This window comes from Corapipo altera, unplaced genomic scaffold (genome assembly GCF_003945725.1).
Source record: "Corapipo altera isolate COAL_440 unplaced genomic scaffold, ASM394572v1 61167, whole genome shotgun sequence".
Classification (NCBI taxonomy): domain Eukaryota; kingdom Metazoa; phylum Chordata; class Aves; order Passeriformes; family Pipridae; genus Corapipo; species Corapipo altera.
The window spans coordinates 1,851,682-1,872,179 of NW_020884949.1; the positions used below are offsets into that span (position 1 = coordinate 1,851,682).

Here is a 20,498-nt window from a genome sequence, read left to right on the forward strand (position 1 = left end):
TATTTGATTTCCCTTTAATCATGACTATCCCAGTTATTGGCACCTGCCTCAAAGGTGTTTTGTCCCTCAATATATCTAATTGCAGGTGCTTTAAAAAGAAATATTTAATTAGATTCCAGTTTCAGGTTGCCAAGTCATTTTACAGATCTCCTTGGCAATGTCATTGTTAACTTTTGGAAGAGAATTGGAAAATTTTTTGAGATGTTTTAGCTGGTTCACTTCCTAATTGGTGTAGTGAATGAGGACCATCCCCCCAAAAAAAAAACCCCAAACATTATTCTGCAGGATTATGGTCTTTAGCTATTTTCGCAGTATTATTTTTTAAAGATGGTAAAGCAATTAGCAAGGAAATTGAAAGACCACAGGATGGCAAGGAGTTGTGTCAGGATTTTGATCAGGGGTTTTTTTTTTTGGGAAAAAACCTTCATTGCCTCAGCCTTTTTATGAATTTTTTGCAACATCACAGAAACCCAGTGTCAGACCAGCTGTTAAATATTCCATTCCTGCTCTCAGCAGTCTTTAGGGATTGTGGTAGAGCTACTGTTATGGTCTGTAGACTTCATGGTCAATGAGGAAGATGTCAACTGACTCTAAAGTGGCAGGCAAGGAATCAGCCATCTCTCAGAGAAGTGGCTAAAACTTTCTGAGACGACAATGTTCAAAATTAGGCGTTGGGTTCCTTTTTGTTTAATGTATTGAAATAATGAGAACAAGGAGGAAAAAAACTCTGTCCGTATATTGCTTCATCAGAGGACACGTCAGCATCGCAACCATGGAGTGAAAGTTTGGAGAAATTATTTGGGCTGCATGTGCTCCAGTATGGTGCAGCACACTGTGAGAGTCTTCAGCTGGCAATTGCTTTGAGCAGGGGCTAGTAAAGATTGCATCTACTTTGGCTGAGAGTACAAAAGGTACACGTGGCATGTTGAATGGCTAACTTAATTAGGCATCACTGGGTTCAACTTGTGTACCTTGAGTTAGAATGGTTTGGGTTGGAAGGGACCTTAAAGATCACCTAGTTCTAGCTCCAGTTTAGAGTTATCTAAATCCTTTCTGAAGTCTTTTCATTCTGGGATAAGATTTTCGCTGCACTTCTCTGTCAGAATGCTTTCTTGCTTAATGGCACATCTGTCTGGTTGGCTCTCCCTGTGCAAGCTGGGAATGCTCATTCTCACTCAAAGTGAGACCAAAGGGACATACAGTGAGTGTGCAGGCATATCACATAGACTCGTGCAGCTTTGTTTTGCAAGTGCAAATGGTATTTAAAAAGACCCAAACAACCAACAACAAAACCAAACTCAAGGAAGAGCCATTTGCAGCCTAAAAAGAAAAGGGTGTTACATTCCTCTCACAGTTCAGGAGCTGCTCAGCCTTAACAATGACAAAAGCACTTTAGGTAGATTTATGTGTGGGAAATTTAAGCCCATAAGATTACAATTTCATCATAGCAGTTATAAATATGTAAAAGCCGAGGGTTGTAAAGAAAAGCTCTTGACAGTCTTTAGTCTTTAGGTGCTAGTAGGTGTTAATATTTCAGTTTCTTTACAGTTCTAGTAAAGCAGTACATACTCCTATGTTTTTTAGCAGCAAAGTGGGCTTACAGGGGAAAAATGATAGGATGACTAAATTTTTTTAAAAAATAAGGAGAATTAGTCCTTTAATTTTTAATCTGTATTCTAAGAACAGCAGAAGACAGCGACCCTGAGAGCTGCAGTGGTGTTGTGTTACGCTAAGTGTGCTTCAGCTGTAGTTGGAGTCAGTTTGCAAATTGGTGGTTTGGCTACTGGGCTATAAAATTGCTGGATGTTAGAAAGAGTCAGAAGAGGAGCAGCTGAAGAGATCCTAGTTTTGAACCGTGGAAAGATGCACCGTTCTGGAAGCAGCTGATCCTGCAAGGCCAAATGTCAGAATATCAATGGGGAAAGATTGAAAGAAAATATATTTTGGATAGGCGCATCTTTGAACTGACTGTCTACCAGTGCAACAGAACAGGTTCTATACATCATTTCCTGAGGAGATCCAGCTTCCTCTGATGCTGATCATATTGGTTGTAGTGCAGGATGTTAATAAAAAAAAGGATTAAAGTTCCTTTTTTTTTTTAATGCTTTTGCATTTGGAAAACATTCTGGCAGTAATATATGTTCCTGACTTAATGCTCAAGATTTTTCTGCATCTGTCTGCCTGCTTCTACAGGCAAGACAATCATGTTTAATTCCAGTGGTTGTTGTCTCACCCAGCTGTTCTAAATGGTGGACAGCAAGAAATCGTGAACTGCATAGATAAGATAAGGCAGGAACAGGGAGCTGGAAAGACATCCCTCCCCAAAACAAAGCAAAAAAAAGAATCTCCCCACTACCCAACTTTTTTTTGTGTAAAAACCTCCTTTCTCTTGCAATCATTTTAAAAGCCAATGCTACTGGAAAGCCGGTAATCATCCTTGGCTGATCTGTTACACTCCAGCAGTTTTAATGGCTCAGAGGAGGTGCCAGGCACCTACATCCTGTTCACAGCTGTGCTGCTTGAATGTGTGCAGCCGTCATCATACAACTTTACTCCTTCCTGCTTCTGACTCCCCACCTGCAAAACATTGACAATGCTGACACTTGAATAAAAACTTCTGCAAATGGCAAATTCTATGGAATTGTATTTCTCTTGTTGTCATTTTACGAAGCATTTTACGAATACAAGCAACATTTTAGTAGAATAAAACACTCATTCTAAATCCATATAATCCACTTAAAGCAGTCATATCCATTGGTGTGTTGTCTGTTGCTTACATAAGCTGTGTTTAACCTACATTATTGTTTGACATTATTTTTCCTGGACTTTTTTTTTTTTTTTTTTTTTTTACTCTGAGGAGGAATAAATGCTGTCACTCTCATTGACACTGAAGTTCTAAATAAACATAAAGGCCAGAATATTGGTTTATCTGTACTTTTGTAAAGGATACAAATTAAAAATTTACTATTAAGTGGGTTTACCAAACTTGAGACTCAATTTCTTGTATCATCTATAGATGTTATAACAATTTTGTGTGATTGTATAATAAAACCAGAATTTCCAGATTCTAAAAGTTTTCAGGTTTTCCAGGCTGTTCTTAAGAAACTATTCTCCAAAATACCGTTCTCAATACACTCATAGTCTGTAAAATCAAAAGGAAACATTATGATCATACAGTCAAACCATCTTTGACTAGATGTCACATGGCTCATCAGAATTAATTCCTAATTGGTGCAGAGCATAGGTTTTAGAAGTTTTCCAATTTTGATTAAAACTCTGCCAACAGTGCAAAGTACCCAGAAAGTTTTAGGATGTTCTGTTTTTTGCTTTATGTGAGGTTATTTAGCTTCAACTTTCAACCATTTTGCATTACTGTAAGTATTTGTGAGTCTTAAGAATACTCCTGTTTAGCAGTTTGATGACCTGCAAATGTGTTTAGACACTGTGACCTAAAAGGCTTCCCTTTTCTCAGCTAGGAACACACCCTAATACCACTTCCTTGTGGATCTGTTTTTCTCTTCTTTTTGTCATATTTGGGCTTATTTCTTGAGTCCTTGCTGTGTCCCTTGACTTTGATGCAGGAAGCTAGCAGTAGATTTGCAGCCCTGCTCAGTGTAGATGTATGGCAAATTTACATGTCATTTTATGAGCCCAAATGCACTGTAATAAGGTAGTCTGAAGATATTTGGGTAATTTGGTATTGTCGCCATTGCGAGAGACTGAGATTTCTTACCATCTCTTTTGACTTTCACACTGTCCTGGCAAATAGTGGAAATGCAGTCAGGTGATTAGAGCTGTTGTGTGATGCTAATATATGTTTGTTATTCCACATTGTCCAGTTTTGTATTTCAGCCCTCCTATTGTGATAAAGGAACTGGATGAATGTTTAGAAATACAATAATAGTACTAATAGGAAACCACTGCAATTTTTGAAGCTCCTGAAATGTCTTCCCTGGTGAGAACAGACACCTCACCCCACTGCATCTCATATTCTATCCAACAAAGCTTAAGTTTGTATACTTTAGAAGATACATGTTTGCACATTTGAAGTTTGTCTTAGTTTGGGAAAAAATGGTTTTATAAGGACAGAGAGTATTCATAGACAGTAATCGTATGAAGAATCACGTTTATGTGAGGCCATTTTGAAGTCCTTTTATCCCAACAGAAGACAAAGTAGAAATAACTGATAAAGATTGCTATTGAATCATACTGAAGCATAGATGGCAGAAATTTTGTCAAGTCTGTAGAGACCACGCTGCAACCCTGTAAGTGGTCTGATTGGAGACTGAAAAGCTTTAGTATATGCAGTTTAAAAATCTATCCCATAAATGATAGCAATGGATATAAAAATCTTTATTTCCTTTTTCTAAATTTATAATATTATGAGTGTTGTGTGTTATGAATCCATAACAGAATGACTGTACTTGACACATTTCAAATGTCAGAATGTGCACAGGGGCCATCCCAAAGTTGCAAAATGGAAATGTTGCTCTTGTTTCAGCTGGGGTTTTAAAATAAGTAAAACCAGTAACTAGCAGGTTCATTAATCAAACATCACTCCAGCCTTTTTGTTGTCTGATTTGTGGAGATTGAGACATAAGGCCTCCTTGGAAGCAGTGTCAGCATTTTGCACGGTGTGAAAATAGTGCTTCAGTTGGAAAAATATTTGACTTTATTCAGCCTACTGAGTGTAGGAAAAGAAACTTCAGTCCTTTTTCATTTTACTGGGGGTTGGACTGCAATGTTTCCTTAGGATGGTTGTATGCGTCTTTCACAGTTTATTTTAAGTGGTGCTGATAATGATGTTTAAGAGTTACAATAATCAATGTTTTAATAGCAGATAACTTTGCTGATAGCTGCAAGGCTGGAGTTCAGTACAGAAAGAGCCAGCTTGTTCCAGAGGTGACAATGCTGACAATTATCCTCTATTGATTTGAAGTGATAGATCAGAGACAAACTGTCATCATGGCTAGGCTTCGCAAACGAAGATTCAGAGACAAACACACTGGCCATGAAAGTGTGGTGCTCCCCAGTGCTCAGTATCGGGGTCAGCCCTGTTTATTATCTTCATTAGCAATCTGGACGAGTACTTAGTGCACCCTCAGCAAATTTGCAGATGACAGCAAGTTGGGTAGGAGTGTTGATCTGCTGGAGGGTAGGAGGGTGCTGCAGAGGGATCTGGACAGGCTGGATCAGTAGGTCGAGGCCAGTGATATCAGATTCAATAAGGCAAAGTACCAGGTCCTGCCCTTGGCTTACAACAACCCCATATAGGCTGGGAAAGGAATGGCTGGAAAGCTGAGTGGCGAAAAAGGACCTGGCAGTGCTGGTCGACAGTGGCTGAACGTAAGTCATCAGTGTGCCTAGGTGGTCAATAAGCCCAGTGACATCACTGGCTTGTATCAGAAATAGTGTGGCCAGCAGGACCAGAGCGGTGATTGTCCCCCTGTACTCGGCACTGGGGAGGCTGCATCTTGAGTTCTTTGTCTGGTTCGAGGCCCCTCACCTCAAGAAAGACATTGAGGTGCTGGAGCAAGTCCAGAGATGAGCAACAAGGCTGATGAAGGATCTAGAGAGCAGGTCATATGAGGAGCTGCTGAGGGAGCTGGGGATGCAGAAAAAGAGGCTCAGGGTAGACCTTATTCTTCTCTACAGCTGCCTCAAGGAAGGTTGTAGGAAGGTGGGAATCAGTCTTTTCTCTCTGATAACAAGTAAGAGAATGAGAGAAAATGGCCTCAAGTTGTGTCTGGGGAGGTTTAGATTACATATTCAGAATTTTTTTTTTCCCAGAAGGGGTTGTAAAGCATTGGAACAGAACTGCCTAAGGAAGTGGTGGAGTCACTATCTCTGGACCTGTTGAAAAAACCTGTGGATATGGCATTTGAGGCTGGTTTAATAATGAACATGGTGGTGGTGCTAGATTGATGGTTGGACTTGATGGTCTCAAGTGTCTCTTCCAACATTAATGATTCTATGATTCTAAGTAAGAGTAATTCTTAAGTTGTACTACAAAGGTAATCTGAAATGCCAGAGAACTAGTGAAATTGGGCGATGTAAAATATACCACTGATACTTCCATAAAATGTAAAATCCAATAGAACATTGGTCAGTGAAGAGACTATTGAGGAGATGTATTTACTTTGCTAACTTCAGTATACCACTGTTCAATGTTATATATCACTTAATTATAAATTAGCACATGCAGATGTCTGAAGAACTTAAATGATTTATGACAAGAGCTATAGGACTAGTGTAAGGAAAGAAAAAAATTCCATCCAAAATTTCTAAAATTTTTTAACAGATATACTAATTGCTATGGTAAAATAAACATGAGACCCAAGATATTTCAGCTGCTAAATGTTATACTCCAAAGCTATTTAAGTTTAGAGAGCTTAAAGTTTTATCCCCTAGTGGACATTGAATCAGCCTTTCAGTATATTAAGAAGATGCAATTTTAGGCCTAAGTTAGATGGAGTTGTGACATATCAGTTTACGTTCAGAGTGATATTAACAGTAATCCTCATGGTATATTGAAATTCAAGATTATAGTATTGCAGGACTAGATATTACTAGATACTAACATTGTGTTCAATGGTGTAAGTAGAATTTAGGTACTGTACCAAACAGATCTATGAATAAGAGATCTCTTTTTAAATTGTGTTCAGAATTTTGAGTTTGTAGCTCTTGTTACAAGGTGAGTTATATGACCTGTGGCTAAAAATTATAAACTATCTTGTATAAACGTAGGAGTTGCTTTTAAGATCATGCAGTAGAGACTTGCTCAGTATTTCGAGGCTGAGTAGTTTTAGAAACTGAACCAGAACATCTGGGCTGGTTAGGGCACTTCAGATATGAGGAAGGGAAAAATCCTCAGCTGCTTGAGACACACTTTGCCTGTGACAGCTGGGGCTGGTGCTGCTGGAAGCCACCATCCGGGAGCCCAAGCTCCCTGAAACTTGTTCTCAGCTCTGCCACAAAGCTGCTGTGATTTTCATCCTTTAATTTTGAGCTGCTCTATGGTCTGATGTGGTACAATGCAGAAGAAGGGAGGAGGTTGGGCAGAGGCAGTGGCCGTGTTCACTCATTACTTACTTCAGTTGTAGCTGTGAATAGAAAACCTGTCAAAACTACCCCAAGAAGAGAAAATGTGGATCCTTTTGCCTTTCATTGTTCCCTGATTTTCCAGTCAGACATGAATCCTGGCTTGCAACAGATACACTGAGCTTCTCTAGAATTTTTGTTTGATGCTTGCCCTCCCCAGCAGCTCTGCCTGCTAATAAACTGCCTCTGTATCTTCATCACTAGCCATGCTGTTCCCTTTTCATAACTTACTCCTCTACAGTTTTACTCCTAAAGGATGAAGAAGAATTTGTTGCCACACAGTTTTAGGCTGATATGTATGGATTTATGCGATGAGCTCTGAGCTGTAGGGCTAGGAAGACTGCAGTGGAAAGGCAAAGGGTATTTCCATTATATTAAAATCCACAGCTGTAGACTATCCTACCTCATGGATGTGGAACTATACTGCTACTGCTACAATTTATCGTAATTATGTAACAAAGCAGATAGAAACCACTGAAGTCATATCAGGACTGACTGGCTTTTTTGTGGCTATAAGGTGGAAAAATGTGCATTGAGTTTCAGCTTTTGTCCATGGGCGACACTGTGGTAGCTTGCCCTTCTGTTGTGCAAGATGTGTGTCTTTGGGCTTAAGTGGTAATTTCAAGGATTCTCTGCTGCCTTCTTTCCTCTTCTGCTTTTCTGTTTTCTGCTCAGCCTGTATTAACATCTGTTTCTTTTTTTATCTTGCTTTTTTTCAGAATGTGTAGCATAATTTTGACAACTGCTTTGATTGTGGATTGTCATTGATCCTTGCTGAAGAAGCACTTTGTCAATCAGCAAAAATGCATCACATAGCACTGCTGGAGTCCCTGACTTTTTATCCAACTTTAGAACCCTACATTTGTGAAATGGTATCTGCAATTAATTTTCCCTACTCTTGACCTATGTCAACATCTGCTTAACCCAACTGTCTTCATCTGTTTTTATGATGCAAACTGACTATTGCTATTATCAGTCAAAGAATACTGATAGGTTAAGAAAATATCTCAGTTTTTAATTATGATCAAATAACCCGCACAAAATTCTTCTTAAGGTGAGCAGTACAGTTTTGGAGGTCTTAATTTTGTGATTGCACGTGGATAGGCAGAAGTGTGTCAACAGTCTTCATCACTTTTCCTGCATTCCTGAATAATGGCTTGGGTCTCAGTTGTTCACTAACCAGGATACGTCCTCCTATGCCCTTCAACCCTAAATCTACTGACTTTTTGTTTTTTTCATTACAAGGTGAAATGCAAAAAGAGAATGCTGTTGAATTATATGCTTAAGTAGAGCTGGTATCACAGAAAAATTCGTTACGGTACAGCGAAGGTACTTACTGGTTTTGTTAGAAACATAGAATCATAAAATGGTTTGAGTTGGAAGGGACATTAAAGATCATCTTGTTCCAACCCTCCTGCCACAGGCAGGAACACCTCCCACTAGACCAGGCTGCTCAAAGCTCCATCCAACATGGCCTTGAACATTTGCAGGGATGGGATATCTACAACTTCTCTGAGCAACCTGTTCCAGTGCCTCACCACCCTCACAGTAAAGAATTTTCACCTAATATCCTGTCTAAACCCACTCTCTTTCTGTTTAAAACCATTTCCCCTCATTCTATCACTACACTCCCTGATAAAGAGTCCTTCCCTGTCTTTCCTGTAGGCCCCCTTCAACCCCTTCAAGAACTGGAATGTTACTGTAAGGTCTCCCCAGAGACCTTCTGTAGGTTAAACAACCTGAACTGTCTCAGAATTTCCTCATAGGAGTGGTTTTCTAGCCACCCAGTCATCTTCATGACCCTCCTCTGGACATGCTCAAACAGGTATATGTCTGTTTTATCCTGGGGACCCCAGAGCTGGCTGCAGCACTGCAGGTGGGGTCTTATGAATGTACAGTATAGATGGAGAATCATCTCCCTCGACTTGCTGACCATACTTCTTTTGACACAGCTCAGCATACAGTTGGCCTTCTGGGATGCGAGTGGACACTGCTGGGTCATGTTCAGTTTTTCATCCAACACTATGCCCAAGTACTTCTCTGCAGAGCTACTCTCAGTCTCATCACCCAGCCTGTATCCAGCTACAGGATTACCCTTATCCGAGTGTAGGACCTTATAATTGGTCTTGTTGATTTTCATGTGATGCACGTGGGCCCACCTCTCAAGTCTGTCAAGGTCCCTCTGGATGGCATCCCTTCCCACTAAGGTACCACAGAAGGGGTTGGAAGGGATCCACAAGGATCACTGAGTCCAACTCTTAGCCCTGCACAGGACTGTTCCCAAGAGTCACACCAGCTTCATCATCCAAACACTTCTTGAACTCCATCAGGCTTGGTGCTGTGACCACTTCCCTGGGGAACCTGTTCTAGTACCCCAGCCACCCTATGAGTGAAGAACCTTTTCCTAAGATCCAACCTAAACCACTCCTGACATAATTCCAGACCATTCCCTTGGGTCCTGTCACTGGTCACCACAGAGAAGAGATCAGTGCCTGTCCCTCTTCTTCCCCTCACGAGAAAGTTGTAGACTGCAATGAGGTCTCCTGTCGCAGCCCGGGAGAGTAAAGGGTCTGACCACAGAGACAGAGTGAGGCAAAGTGATCCTTTGTTACAGGGGCACAAAGGCTTTTATAGGGTATTGAGGGAACTTGCCAGAAGGGTAGGTGGAACTTGGGAGGAGCATGCTAAACAGGGACATACAAGGGAAAAAGGGGAAGGTCTTAACCATAAATGGGGAGAAACAACCATATAAGGAGTGACCAAATAAGGGAATGCTGCATTGCAGCAACTGGGAGCCAGTCAGAAACAAGGGGGAAAGCAAGGGTACAGAACAAGGGGGAATTTTTATATAAATGAGTAAAAGGGGTACATTAAAAGGTATAAAACACAATGCCATAAAGCGTAGACTTTAACATAACGTCCACACAGCTCCAGTTTTCATCTGAAGGTGGTAAAAGTGGTATCTTCTAGAGTTCCACAGATTTCCTTTACTATCTCTTGTTCAAACTTCCACATTTTGTAGCTATCAGGATTTCAGTTCTCCTCAGTCTCCTCTTCTCTAGGCCGAACATACCAAATGACCTCAGTCACTCCTCATACGGCTTCCCCTCAAGGCCCTTCACCATCTTCATTGCCCTCCTTTGGACACTCTTTAATAGCTTCATATCTTTCTTGTATTGTGGTGCTCAAAACTGCCACAATATTCAAGGTGAGGCCTCACCAGTGCAGAGCAGAGCGGGACAATCCCCTCCCTCCACTGGGTGGCTATGAGGTGCCTGATGCCCCTAGGACATGGTTGACCCTCCTGGCTGCCAGGGCACTGCTGACTCATATTCAACTGGCCATCAACCAGGACCCCCAGGTCCCTTTCCATGGCACTGCTTTCCAGCATCTCATTCTCCAGTCTGTATGAACTGGAGTTTCCGGGTTTGCCCCATCCCAGGTGTAGAATCCAGCACTTCCCTTGTTGAACTTCATATGGCTGGTGATTGCCAAGTCCTCTAATTTTGTCGAGATCTCTCTGCAGAACCTCCCTGCCTTTGAGGGAGTCAACAGCTCTTTCCACTTTTGTGTTGTCTGCAGACCTGCTTAGCACCCCTTCCAGTTCTGCATCCGAGTCATTTATGAAGATGTTGAAGAGCACAGGGCCTGAGAGGGAGCCCTGCAGAACCCCACTAGTCACCAGTCTCATGTTACCCCATTCACTATACCTTCTGTGCTCGACCCGAGAGCCAATTGCTCACCCACTATGTGATGTGTTTATCCATGTGGGCTGGACACTTTGTCCAGAAGGACATTGTGAGAGACAGTATTGAAAGCTTTACTGAAATCCAAAAAGTAGGAACTGTTAGAACAATTTTTCTCCTATGGCCTGTTCTGGGACAAGCACAGTCTCACGTTCTTTCTCTGAGAGTGCCATCCTCACTCCTGTCCTTTTCCAGGAGGGTCTGTCAGAACTCACATGTGTGTGAGTGTTGAGATCCATTAGGCAAGTCAAGAATGAAGTGTGCTAGATACAGCATGAGAACGACTTCACTAGGTGGGAGAATGCTCAGCCAGAACAATTCCTCTGCAGACAAACTAACAGTGCTGCAATGCTGTTCAGTGCCAGCTTTCCACATGGATGATTGTTACGCCTTTTGCTGATCTGTCCTGGCTCCATTCAGATTCATTGCTGACTGGATGTTACTTTCCCCAGCCCGTATCTGAGTTTTCTCTCTCTTTTTTCTTTTTATTCTATAGTGTTCCTGTGACAGCTGCTTTCTTGTTATCTGTGGAGGAATTTCTGATTTCTTCTTACAGGTGCAGAACAGACTAAGGTGAATGATGGCAGTATGAGGCTTACAGTTACATGTACATTTGGGAGTGGCACCTTCAGAATCTCTTCTCCACAGACTGCATCCCCACACCTTCATGTTTAATTTTGTAGCATAAAAGTCAGAGATTCTGGTATGAAATTTATAACCTACATCAGAATTGGGAAGTTTTTTTTAACCCAAGCATGTTTTCGTCAAAATGGAAAGGATTACACCTTCAGCTTGGCTGTAATTTCTATTTATAGTAATGGCATTTTCACATACTGGACTTGAGACATTTTTAATAATTTTGAAATATTTATTCAAGCAGATCCCGTCGTAGTATACTTGAAAAAATACTCTCTCACAACAGGGTCTAGTCTTTGTATGTTAAAAATCATGCTGCTTTGACAAATTGGTGATCTTTTTTTCACCATGTGATTTTTTTTTTTAATTTTTCAAACTTTTTTTCCCCACAGTTTATAACACTGGATGAGGGAGATCTTACTGCAGCATACCTGCATGGGGCTCCCTTCCCAAGAATTCAGTGAGGCTGAAAATGGTAGAAAGTAGTTTTGATTCACACAGAAATAACATTTCATTTCAAATTTTAACACTTAAGGAAAGAAGAAGAGTGCTCGAATTACCTCCGAGCAGCTTTTATTGCCATAGCAGTATTCTATGCAAGTCTGTGAAGAAGAGCTGCATGATGCACAGAACAACCCTGTGAGTGCTCAAGTGAGGAGACTAGAAATGATGATTTTCTTAAAATAGTTTGATCTTCAGTCTGGCTCAGGTTTGATTTCTAGACATTCAGGAAATGGAACTTTTGAAGCAGAAGTCAATGGGAAAACATCCACTGTTCCCCCCTCAGTTAGTGTGACTTGATGGAAATGTTAAAATGTACCTCATTGCATAGACTCTCCTTTTGACAAGAAATGGGAATCTGTATAATTAATTACTCCAGACATATTATTTCAAAGCCTTTGGAGTAGAAAGTGTGGACACCTTTCAAAAGAAAATATTTTTATACAAATGAGATGTTTTCATACAGAATGAAACAAGATAGGCCAGGCATTCAACAGTAACATGTGGATGAATACTTGTAAAATACTCAAAGGCAATATATGTCACAATATTAAAATAACTGCTGAGTCTTGACCTTGTTTTCAGTAATAAAACCCAGTGATTGCACAATTTAGAGTAAGCTATTCTATTTAAATAACAGTGATATTTTTATAAACAAAATTTTATGCAATGACATGTCAGATGAGTAAATTGCCTTGTAGCAATGTTTTAAATTATATTGTACAAGCTTGTATCAATACAACCTCAAGTAGAAACAATTAGTCAGCAAATCTCAACATAAGGTGTTTGCTAAAAGTCTTCCAGATAAAGCTATAAATAGGACTGTGATCGGGCATGTTGGAATTCTTTAGATTTCTCTGTCTAGCATCCTGCATTGTCTCCTCCTTACCTGTGCAGAATGACTGACTGAGAGTGGTCAGTTTGACTTCCCCTTTCACTGATGTAGTTATCTTTAATGTTAGAGGTGAGTCTGAATGTTTCACACCAGGCTTGTCTAGTTTGAAGAAAAGGAGGCTGAGAAGCAACTTCATTGCACTCTACAGCTTCCTGGGAAGGGGACAACAATAGGGAGGTGCTAATCTCTTCCTCCTGATATCCAGTGATGGAACGTGTGGGAATGGTTCAGAGCTGCATCAGGGGAGGTTCACACTAGAGTTTAGGAAGAATTTTTTTACAAAGGTGTAAGCACTGGATCAGGCTTCCTAGAAAGGTGGTTGATGCCCCAAGCCCATTCACTACTATTGTCATTTGGACGATACCCTCAGTACTGTGCTTTAACTTTTGTTCAGCCCTGAGTTGGTCAGGCAGTTGGACTAGATGATCACTGTAAGTCCCTTCCAGCTAAAATATTTGCGTCAGGTTTATTCCATTCCATTCCATTCCATTCCATTCCATTCCATTCCATTCCATTCCATTCCATTCCATTCCATTCCATTCCATCATTAAGGAGCTACCTGCACTATCTTCTGTTTTGCATATTTAGGAAAACATGCCATTTACCCACATCAGTATTTGTATGAAATTAAATGGCTATTTTACTTAGAGCAATTCTGTGCATGCATAAAATTGTCATTAGGTCCTGTGGGAAGACAAGAAGTTACGTTTCTTTTACTGTATTTGAGTCTGATCATGCAAGCTGCACAGTCTTTCTGCAGAATTACTGTTTCATATGTTTTCCCTAATTTTGCTAGGAGCTGGGGAAATAAGAATTATGGGCAACATATAGCATGTAATAAGGGCATGCCCTGCAACAGATACTTTTTTGGTCAAAGGTGGTAGATAAGGTGCAGAAAAATATTTATCCATACCTCACTAAAATATAACAACCTACTATACTGTGGACTTGCAGATAACTCAGTTGATACAAACTCTTGTACAAATTCAAGCATGTACATAAATACGCACATATATTGAAAAATCTTTATGAATTAAGGTCTTTTTAATGATCAATAGATATTTGTAGCTGAATAGGCAGTAAATCAATGGAGACCAGATATTTTCACAGTAAACAGTAAAGAGTTTTGCAGTTTGTCTAGTCAGGAAAACTGCTTTCATTTATCCATATAGAAATGGTATTAGGTTGCTGAAGTTCTGCTTAAACTTTTGCGTTGCACAGGCTCGTGGTATATTTTACACTTCTTTTGCTCCAATAACTCCAGGTATGGGCTACCTGAAAAAAAGAAACTTTGAAGAAAATAATCTTTTCTTGTGAGAGTCTGGGGGAAAAAAAAGCGTGTAACAACAGCAAAATACAAGATAATGGGGTTCATTGTAAGTCAGTAATAAATCAGCCTTTTTCATGGAGGAGAAAGCTTAAGAGGATTGTTGATTCCACTTTAAAGCAACCCTAAGGCCTAGTGCTTACCAAAGTCTTTTGACTCTCCCTCGTTTTGCCTTTGCCTCCAGACTTTGTTACTGTCAGATGGTGCCTAAGGCCGATTAGTCCTCACCTCCTGCTGAGGACATCTCTGGATCCTGTAAGATCTGAAGGGAGAAGTCAGCTCTTGGCTTCTCATGAGGGCATCCACCAAGATGGATTTCAAACTGAACTGAAAGAGGAGGACAGTAAGCCGGAGAGAAAGGCACACTTGCAAATTTCCCCATTCTCATAGAAGCATAAAGCGACTTCGGATTGTTCCTAGAAGATTTAACAAAGAATTGGATTTTATTGTCGTCACTACCTGATAATCTGTGTTTGTAGACTGCGTAGTATCTCCTCTATAAGAATTCTCTTGACCCTGAAGTCAGTTCTTGGGAAGGAGAAAATTTAATTTTTTCTTTATGAAGAAAACCAGGAAACCTTGCCAGCCTGTATTAGGACTGTCCTAGGAATCCTCTCTGAATGAATTTGAGGATGTCTTCTTGTATTTTTATCGGACCAAGAAGCAGAGACCAGAGTGATATGATAGATCTAAGGATTTGAACCTCTGTTTTGAATGCACAGTACAAAGATTAGCCTGCTAAGGGGGAAAATATTAATACCATCTCTTACCAGTGACAAAGAAATATAAACTTCTTTTATATATTTGTATGTTTTTTTACATACACAGATACTCATAAACAGCACAAATAAAAGGTGCAGAGTTGGCTGGTAGGAGGAGATGACTATCTTGCTTTAAGAGAGGTGAATTGAACTTTTCAAGTTATTTCCCTTGAGGCAATTAGGCAGAAATATGAGCTGCTAGATGTGTGTAAATATAACTGGGATTTCTCTGTGCTTGGTTTATATTATTTACATTTATAGAAACTAGCTTCCCTTTAGAATAGCTAATGCAGAAATAACTACAGAGTTCTCTCTGCTTTAAGGTTGATGTCACTTTTGGTGTCACCCTTTTTGGATGTGTCATGAATCTTTGAAGAGGTGTCAGACAAACAAGCATATAACTTTCAGAATTAGATTTTTAACCCTTTTATTTCTTTTCCTGTTTCAAGCTCTTTTTTTGTGGTTGTTTTAATTTGAGCTGTTGCTCAGTACCGAGCTGTTTCTCCCAGGGGAGAACTAGTATAAAATAAAGTGCCAAAGTGCCTCTCTGAGAGAATCATGACAAAGAGTCACTCTACTGAAAATAAAATTCACTTTTGTTTTTTTTTCGTTCCACATGGTGATTTAGATATTGATCAAGTGAATGTTTGAGTATATTTCTTAATGTTTTTGTTTTCCAGATCAGAAAAATAAATTTAAAAATAAAACCAAACTCACTCTCTTAGAAATTCAATTAATTCCTCATTGTAATATATGTCATATTATGTGTAAGAATTCATCTTTATAAATTCAAAAGAAGCACTAATCTGATAATAAAAAATAGTAAAATCATAGTATTTAAAAGATGATAACCAATGAAGTTCTTCTAGCAGGGTATTTAAGCAGTTGTTCGGGTAGATTTTTAACACTCACTAAATTGGATATATTTCTTAGTGAACAGTATGCCAAGGTGAGCTGCACATTTCCACTGCCAAAACGGAACTCTTTAAAATGAAATATGTCTTGGAGTATGGTAATGGGAAACATCCCAAGATTTCACACATTTCTTGATAATCTCCATGGAACCCTAACACTTTCCATATGTTTTCCTGGTTGGCAGGTGGAGTGGATACAACAGCAGGTGGTTAAAAGACGGATAAAGAGGGATTATAAAACTGGTGGTACCCAATCCACTTATTTCAATGATCCCAAATGGCCAAGCATGTGGTACATGGTAAGTACTTACAGGGCCATTGGCTCTGTTTCATTCTAATGTTTAGTTGTCTGGTTTGATATTTTGAAAGGGGACAGAAGAGTATGTTCGGAAAAAGCAAATTTGGGGATTTTTATGTGACTAATGAATGTTTATGAACTCCTTACAAATATTACAAAGAATTCCCAGTGAACCTTGCAATAGAAAACATTTATTAATGCATTCGTTCATTAATTCTTCCTATTGCTAGTTGTCTTGGGAATTACTTATTAGAGGATAAGCTTTCAACAATGAGAATGGAAGGAACTTATCCACAACTTGTGAGAACCCACTTGTATTCAATGCATAATTCACTGTCTCCAACAGAAATGTATTGTGTCCTGAAACAGGAAAAAAGAGACACAGACGCTGACCATTCAGTGTTACAATTACATTCTTTTTAATAATGAACAGTTGCATTGTTGAAATAAATGGACTGTTGGTGCTGTTTCCTATCGGTTTCCTCTCCATCTTGTTTAGTTCCAGGATGAGGTTGTTATAACTATGGAGTTTTTAAGAGATTCATTGTACGGTTTGAAAACAACTTTTATCCAAAATGTAGTTCTTTTCAGCTGTTTGTGAAAGCAATATTATTTTGGGTCAAGGGATCATGGCAAGTCTTTTTCCCACTTTATTGAAATATGTATACTTGTCTGTCTCCTTTAATGTGTACATTTATTCAATCTACCTGTCGTATAAATATGTGCATAAGGTGACAGACAGATTCCAATTTTCAAAAAAATTTTAAAAAAATAAAAAAAAAATTATTTCAATGTTTTAAATTGAAACTAGAAAACAACGACTTATCTTTAGTTAGTCTGCTGTTACTGCTACGGACTTTCAGCTCTGTGTTAGACTAGAAAGAGGGAGGCCAAACTTTAAGAGAATCATAGTAGTCAAGGAAAAGCCCACTGTATATCATGTATGGTAGCTTATGTAATTTTTCCTTTGTGCTCCTAGATTTATATACAAAGTTTTTAGTGCCAGCATAGCTTTTTGATGGAACCGGATTAGTGGGATGTTTTTTAACTGGTAATAGATGCTTTAGCAGTTGCCCCTAATTTTGATCAGAAGGGTAGCAGTTTCCTATTAATAAATCAGTTGTATTGTATAGCAACATAGTTAGCAGCTCCCCCACAATTGCCCGTCTAACACAGAAAACACTTTAAGGCAGTAAATGGACTTTACTGTTTGTCTTTTACAACTTTCATAATTTCTCATTTCTATCCCTGTGGAAGAAAGTCCTCACTTTCAGAACTTCTGTGAAGGGGCAGTTCCCGATGCATTGCATTTACATCCACTGAATAACCTCATTTATTTGCAATATCTTCAGTGGTAGTGGTTTGATGACATTTTGTTGAAAGAGATCAGTAAGGTATTAGCAACTATGCTGTTTCATTGGAGAGAATAGCTAAAAATATGTGGATGGGTTGATTTCAGGACTGACTTGGGTCATTACCAGATACCTTCATGTGACTGTGATTGTTACTATAACTACTTTGGTTAATCTTTCTTACCTTTATAAGTTGAAGGGAAAAAAGGGAGTTCAAGGTTATTTAGTGGTTTCAGACATTGCTATGTCATAAAGAGGTTTTTAGTTGCTGTCTGCAGACGTATTGTTGAGAAAGTAATAAGAGCACTATCATATACAGATTTGCATCTGAATTAATAAGTAACTTCATTGTGGGTTAAGATTTAGACCTTTGGCCCTTGAACTGGGACAATGTCTAACAAGGCTGTTAATGTAGTTCAGATTTGTTGACAGAAGTCCTTTTATTCGAATTTCCTCTCCAAGCTTTTTCTTCACAAGTACCATCCTTTGTTATTTTAATTGTCTGGTCTAGAAATAGTACATTTTTGTTGGTGTGATATCCATGACAAGAAGTTACAAGAGGGATTCAGGTCTTCTTTGTCTTTTGGGCCATCACAAAGTTTAAAAGAATCCCTCAAGAGCTGTAATGTGAACAAATTAGAAGGTCTTTTTTTAATCACTCTATTTTTTTTCTCCATTTACACTGAAAGCATTCCTAGAAAGAGCAAAGTGATTAGGAATATAGTTCTTTAGCGTCTTCTGGTTTTGTGAAAGCTGAAGCAGACAGTGCCTTCAGACCCCAAAGTATACTTTTACTTTTCATGACCAGGGCATTATTTAAGGAAAAATTACAGCTTCTAATGCTTTCTAATAACAAGGATAAGGTGATTTACTTTTGAGTTCCCTCCCTCAAAGCAAGGAAAGTTGGGAAAAAAACCCATTTCTTTAGCATAACCTCTGAATCTGGTGGTATCTCTGCTTAAGAGTAGAGTAGAATATTTTTATAGATTTAATAACATATAAAACTTCACCTATCCAACTGTTATTCAAAACCAGCTTGCTCAGAGTGAACTGATAGCAAAGAAGTAAAGAAAGTCCCTAGTTAAAATCCCTTTCCATATTTTGAGTCAGAAGAGAGCTAAGTCCTGTATACCATCGCCAGAGCTCAGCTACCTTTGTATCATCATGTTAAATCTAATGAATTTCTTTTCTTTCATTGATGTTGACAAAATAACCTGTTAGTCAATAACTAGATGAACTATATACAATGAATGTGCATAACTTAAGAGGTCAAAGTCAGCTGTTCTGTATCTGAAACTGTTTTACTTAACTTGAAATAACAGCAATGTCTTCCAAATGACTAAGGCGACTTTGTGACTAATCAATTTCACTGTACCTGCCAGTTGGTTAAATGAGTTTCCTCATCTTGCCTGCATTCGAAAACTATAGGTTATAAAAACTAGAGGAAGTAAATATAAAAAAAATTTAGAAGTATATGCAAAGTTGTGGTTAATATAACTAACTTTAACAGACTTCAATCAGAGTACTGTCCTTGCTGATTATTTCTTTTTGTTCCCCACTTCAGAAGAGCTTTGTAGTGATCAGCTGAAACTGGAATCACACAGGCACATAAGCACACCTTTCTGCAGCTGCAGTCTAGCTCTGCTGTGATGATGGGCTCCATGGCATAGTTTTTGAACATAGAATGTAACAGCAATAAATTAATTTAGCTATTGTTTATTTTTTAACAAATTATCTTTAGATTACAAAGTTGCTGGTTATGTCTTTGCAGTCAGTTCAAACAGGTACAAATCTTTTTCAACACTGATGAAGGATAATCCTCTACAGTACTGTTACCGTCCCTTCTACTGTTGATAATAATTGCTAGTTTTGAAATAATTCTGTAATTTGGAGAAGTTTCCAGATTCTTCCCACTCTGTGTGGCCTAGTTAGTGATGGGCAGGAACTGAACAAGTAACAGGATATTTCTGTGGGACTGAGAATAGGCTGGAGGAGGGTATGATATTTTGAGATGTGAGTCTGGAGGGAAAGGCACTGTTCTGTTAAAGCACCTAAGAATAAATAAGATAGTTAAAGAGTAAAAGCCAGGTTTTTTTCTTATCATTGGATGCTGCTTCGTCAGAGTAAGAGGAAATGTTATTCTCAGCACTGTGAGAGATAAAAAGCAGAAAGCTGGAACTTCTGCTGCAGTAAATAAATGGGACAAGATGATACTCCTCTGAGAAAGTACAGCACAAAATCACTGTGCAACAAAAAAGTAAATAACTTTAAAAAATATGTTATACACAGAGAAGAAGCTAACCAGGGTCTCTACCGTGCATACTTGAGGGTCATCCTGAATATTTTTGTAGCAATGAAACTTACTTGAGAATGTAGGGAAATAGCTGACTGTCACTAAGGTTCCTGCTCTATGGTGAACTTGCCACTGGCTGCCGCATGAGAGGAACCCCGAAGAAAAGATACAAGGACTCCCTGAAACAACATCTCAGCCTTGGCCATATTGATCACCATAGCTGGTCTACTCTGGCCTCAAATCGGGAGGCCTGGAGACACACCATCTATAACGCAGCTGTCTCCTTCGAGAGCACACGCAGGATCACTCTCGAGGAAAAACGGCAATGCAGAAAGAACCGTGCCTTGCAGAATACACCATCTAAGGAGTCTTTCTGCTGTGCCTTTTGCAATCGGATATGTCTGTCACGTATTGGCCTCATAAGCCACCAGTGTGCCTGTAGCAAATATAGATAGTGCCTTCCCAAATCTTCGTTCGCGAAGCCTAGCCATGATGACTAAGGTTGTAAACCAGAGCAAGAAGTGGAACACAGGAACTTGTCTGTCAGCTTCTCAGATAGAAAATAGGCGAGATTGTCACATTCCTAAACTGCTTGGAATAGAGGAACACCACCTATTACATATCTAAGCCAAAGAAAAGACTGTCTTCTAAGTGTCATTGCTAAATATATCCTA

General features: G+C 39.2%; 1 protein-coding gene across 6 annotated transcripts in view; it reads left to right on the forward strand.

The window, feature by feature from the left end:
* The window catches only part of PCSK5 (proprotein convertase subtilisin/kexin type 5), a 257,241-nt gene that overhangs the window by 31,117 nt on the left and 205,626 nt on the right, over positions 1–20,498 (forward strand). For 5 of the 6 annotated variants that reach the window (XM_027662913.1, XM_027662918.1, XM_027662919.1 and 2 more), the window contains exon 3: positions 16,067–16,180. In XM_027662913.1, coding sequence (XP_027518714.1) covers positions 16,067–16,180 — 114 coding nt within the window. Of the gene's footprint in view, positions 1–7,852; positions 7,974–16,066; positions 16,181–20,498 lie in introns of those variants that run through there. The other variant, XM_027662914.1, reaches the window with a different exon arrangement.